Source organism: Physeter macrocephalus, unplaced genomic scaffold, assembly GCF_002837175.3.
Source record: "Physeter macrocephalus isolate SW-GA unplaced genomic scaffold, ASM283717v5 random_86, whole genome shotgun sequence".
Lineage (NCBI taxonomy): Eukaryota > Metazoa > Chordata > Mammalia > Artiodactyla > Physeteridae > Physeter > Physeter macrocephalus.
The window spans coordinates 3,270-7,839 of record NW_021145372.1 but is presented as its reverse complement, the minus strand read 5'-3'; the positions used below and the strand labels follow the sequence as shown (position 1 = coordinate 7,839).

Genomic DNA, 4,570 nt, shown 5'->3' with positions numbered 1-4,570 from the left:
GAGCCTGTGCTCCGCAACGGGAGAGGCCACGACAGAGGGAGGCCCGCATACCACAAAAAAAAAAAAAAAAAAAAAAAAAAAAATACAGACCACAGATTGATTCCCTCTTTCTCTACCCAAAGGGATCCTGGGCAGTGCTGTTTTAACAGAACTCAGAAAAACAGAAAGTCAGGACCCAAAGGGACCTTGAGGTTACCACGTCCTTTGGCTACCAACAGAAAAGAAACACAAGACGTGGGTTACTTGGATGCAAGTGGCACCCAGCGCGTGGGCGAGTGGGAGGGGAGCCTCTCCTCTCTGCTCTTGGCTTCACCAGGGACCTCTGCATCTGCTGGAGTCTCCTGGGCCCTGCACAGCCCCTCTGATTCCCCAGAACGGCTCCATCTCTACAGCTGCTTATTCAGGCAGCCCTCCTGGACCATGACTTCCCCGCCCAGCCTCCTTGCTTGGCCTCCTGCTGGGACCCCTCAAGGCTAGAGTCCAGCCAGGTAGGAAGAGAGGCTGCCCCTGAATGGGGGTCACCCCAGAAGGCTGACGAGGCCAGAGAAGGGTCATGAGTCCCTGAGCTACAAAAATTAAGGGACCTTCAAAGGTGTTCAGGCCAGAGAAGACTTGAGGGCAGGCCAGAGACCTGTTCTCTGACAGAGGAGTCAGAATGGGTCTGAGTGATGAGAAAACCAAGTCAGACCTTTGAGGTGGAGAATACAGACTCCAGAAGACAGTGAGGAACATGGAACAAGGGAGCACCCAGCCCCTCCCCACTCCAGCCTCTGCCCTTAAAGAGCCAGGCAAGGACCTGAAAGCAAACCAGGTTGGATGAACTCCTTGAGGTCTACAGAAACCCTGTAGGGAAAATGGAGGAGGTGCCTTCTTAAACTGACCGTTGAGGCCCAAAGAAGGAAAAGAGAAACCTAGGCCTCAGCTTGCAACCAGGGGGCGTGCTCACCTTGCTGGGGCACAGAGCACATGGGGGCACACGGCTGGGTCGAAGACAGCCTGCAGGGACTCGCAGTCCTGGAAGGACAGGTTGTGAGTCTTCCTCACCCCTGGATGGGCAGACAGGGTGTCAGTGGGCCTCGCCAACCTCCACCCAATGCCACGAGGACGACCTGGCCGGCCAGCTGCTCACTCACCATATTTGCAGTACAGCTGAACTACCAGGCGGCTGCTCCTGCCATTCAGGGAGATGCAGCATTTCTCCACGGTCTTCTCCAGCATCGCCAGCGAGCGGAAGACTGAGAGGAAGGACTAGGCGATGGAAACACATCAGCCCAGTGCTGCGCCTCCACCAGCCAGCTCTCACGTTCCCTTAGGCTCTGGCCCATCACGGGCTCAGCACTGTCACACCAGGAAAGGACCTCCCCCACACGCAGACATTTACACCCTTCCAGGCCTTCGTTCATGCTGTTCCCCTTGTCTGGAACGCCTTCAAAGCCCTGCTTACCTTTCAAGGACCAACTTGAATGTCATCACTCTCTGCAGGTCCCTGGCAGAATCAATTAGCCTCTCCATATCTCCCATTCCCCCCTGCGGATGCCCGCACTATGCCCCGCGCTGCACTTTGCATTGGATTGCTTCTGCATACATTTCTCTCCCCGGCTGGCACCTACTGTGTGCCTCAGAGCAAACGCACTGTGGTAGAGGTTCCTGGGGGAGTGCACTGCTACTGCTGAGGGAGGGGCCTCACCTTCATCAGGATCTTACAGCGCAGCGGGTCCTGACCAGGGGTGGCCGCCTGGTACTGCTGGAAGAAGAGCGGGGCAAAGAGGAAGCAGGCATAGGCCGAGCGGGAGGAGTTCACGGTCCGGAGGGAGAGCTGGGCCAGGAAAAGCAGGGAGAGGGAAGCAGTCACCAGCAATGTCAGGCCCAGCCCTGTGGCCGGCTTTTGCTCACACACTTGACCTAATGGCCTCCACTTCCACCATCGTCTGCTGAATCCCTCCCTCTCCTTCCAGTCAGAGGATATCTTCTCCATGAAGCCTTCCCGGAGTGCCCCTCAGCACCGCTCCCGCAGCAAGGCCCCTACACAGCTTTCAGCGCCGACCCCACCCGCCCCCGGGCACTTCAGGGAGGGCAAATGCTCTCAATTCACACACTGGTCTGGGAAGATGACGGGGCTCAAGGTGACGTCCCAGCAACAGGGGAGGAAACTGTAACTCAGCAGACAAATCTGCCCACCGGCATCCTATCTGATGGGGGCGAGACTCGAGCCCAGGTTAGGGCTCCCTGTGGGAATCTCACCCCCCCCAATACCGTGGCTCCTCACCCCGTCTTCCAGGGGCTCCAGGTAGAGTTCGTCCCCGATGCGGGACAGGGAGTGGACGGCCTTGCCGAGCACTGCGGGGAGGAGAGGAGAAACACTGGTTTGCTGGCGCCTTGGGACGTCCCATGTGCCCCCAGCCCCCGGCTAGCCCCAACTCACCCTTCACGTTGCTGCCCGTAACCAGACATTTCATGCTGCTCCCCGCGGCCGGGCTGTGACAGGCGGCGGGCCCCGGACTGGACCCCAGCTCGCTGCTCCCCTCCGGATCTCCGCTGCAGCCGCGGACGCCCAGGGTTCTCTTCCCGCGCACCGCCCCCGGAAGCCCCGCCCCCGCCTCCTCATTGGGCCACACGCCTGCACCTCCGTCACGTGAGAAAAACGCTTGCCGGCTGCGCCGTCACGTGACAGAGTCCTGCCGGGGGCGGTCACGTGATCCGGGAGCGCCGGGCGCCTTCCTGGTTTGTCTCTTCGCGGGGTCCAGGGCCTCCCAAGGCTCTTCAGCGCCCCGGGTAAGCCGGGCCTGTCAGCGGGGCCCAGCGCGGCTGCGCGCCCGAACGCAAGGCGCTCAAAGGGTGTGGGGGAGCGAACCCGGGGATGTGCGGGCGAGCCCGCCTGGGTCACTAATTTAGAACGGATTTTCTGGGCGTCTGTCGGGGGTACGGAGTCGAAGGCAGACCGTCGCACCCAATCCGAGCCGGGGACACGCACAGAAGCAGCAACCACTGGCACTAAAAAGAAATTAAAGCACGTTGCGGCAGGATCCCGGGGTGGGAAGTGGCTGTTCGCTCTGGCTTCGAGGATCCTGCGTTGATCCCGAAGAAGAGAAGATTCTCCGAACAGAAGGGGGTAGAAGGGTGTGGCTGGCAGGGGAAGGCGAGAGTAAAGACTCAGCGGTGCATGGGGCTTTGCCCCCGTTGGGAGGGAAGTGGGTCTGTGAGAGGAGGGCTGAGCGCTGCCAAATGCTGAGGGTCACTAACGGGAAGCGCTGGAAACGTTTTCGGAGGGTAGACGCATGCGTATGTGGCCCTTTGAAAAACGACCAAGGGACTGTGCCAAAGGAGGGGCTTCATCGGCGGGCAGGTCTTCCCCGAGTCCTGGGCCTCGGTCCTCTGCTGCGTGAACTGGAAGGGAAGTCCTGGAGGGGCTCCCTGACCTCTAGTTCCCTGCAGCACCCAGTGTGCTTTGAAGGGCCCTGGGCACCACTGCGTTCCTTTAGGGCCCATCTGGACTTGCCCCTCTGGTACTGTTCCCAGTGAGGAGGCCATGTTTGTCCGTGGGCCCCTTACCCTCCTGCTCCTGGCCTGCAGTTCTGGACCCCACTTTGTTTCTTCCTCTCCTTGCCCTCAGCTCCGCTCCCTCACCAGGTTTCCCTGGAGCACTGGGGGAGGTTATTCTTGCCTTTTAGAGGGGTCCGTGTAAATGGTACCACCTCTACCCAGGCATTTAGGTCAGTAAACCTGGAGTCATCCTTGACCCCATGCTCTCCCGCACCCTACATACTACAAGCTTCCAGCAAGCCCTGACTGCTCTGCCTCTCAAACAGATGGCAACTTCGTCCTTCTCTCCCATGTCTACGGCCATCGTCCTGGCTCAGGCCACCATCATCTCTCACCCGAATGACTGTGGGAGCTCCCTGGGTGGTTCCCTGTCTCCTCCAGTCCACTCTCCAAGCAGCATCAATGTGACCTTCCTAAAATGTCAATTGTGTCACGCCTCTTCCTGGTGTAGACCCTGCAGTGGTTCTCAACTACTATACTTGCCATCAAATCTAAACCTCTTGGGGATTCCCTGGTGGTCGGTGGTTAGGACACCGCGCTTTCACTGCTGAGGGCATGGGTTCAATCCCTGGTGGGGGAACTAAAATCCAGCAAGCCGTGAGTCCTGGCCGCCCCCCCCAAAAATTCTAAATCCCTTACCCCAAACCTGCAGGAAGGAGCTGGCCCCACCCATCTCTCCACCTGTCTGTGGCCTTCCTGTGCAGCAGAACTGGCCCCATCAGTTCCCTGAACGAACCACATCCTTTTCCACCTTGGGATCTCTGTAAAGCTGTTCCCACCACTTGGAATGCTCTTTCCCCTTCTCACATGCTGGCGCCTTCCCTTCCTAGGGTTCAGCTTCAGTTGCCCATCCTCAGATAGGCCTTCTCTGCTTCCGCCTCTACCCGCCGCCCACCCCGCTCCCCGCGTTGTCTAGCTAAGCCCTTGCGCTGGGTTATCCACAGCACTTATCCCAACTCAACATTTCATAGTGTCTACTTCTTTAATGCCCCTAGTTATGTCAGCCCCATGAGGGCAGGGACCTAGTCTG

General features: G+C 59.0%; 1 protein-coding gene across 6 annotated transcripts in view; it reads right to left on the bottom strand.

Moving 5' to 3' along the window:
* The window catches only part of RAD9A (RAD9 checkpoint clamp component A), a 6,442-nt gene extending 3,886 nt beyond the window's left edge, over positions 1-2,556 (bottom strand). For 2 of the 6 annotated variants that reach the window (XM_024133340.3, XM_007126946.3), the window contains exons 1-5: positions 2,423-2,556; positions 2,267-2,337; positions 1,688-1,816; positions 1,134-1,248; positions 947-1,046 (exon numbers count right to left, since the gene is read on the bottom strand). In XM_024133340.3, coding sequence (XP_023989108.1) covers positions 947-1,046; positions 1,134-1,248; positions 1,688-1,816; positions 2,267-2,337; positions 2,423-2,456 — 449 coding nt within the window. In that variant the 5' untranslated portion in view covers positions 2,457-2,556. Of the gene's footprint in view, positions 1-946; positions 1,047-1,133; positions 1,249-1,687; positions 1,976-2,266; positions 2,338-2,422 lie in introns of those variants that run through there. The other 4 variants (XM_055082334.1, XM_024133341.3, XM_028483890.2 and 1 more) reach the window with 3 other exon arrangements.
* Between the last annotated feature and the right edge of the window lie 2,014 nt (positions 2,557-4,570).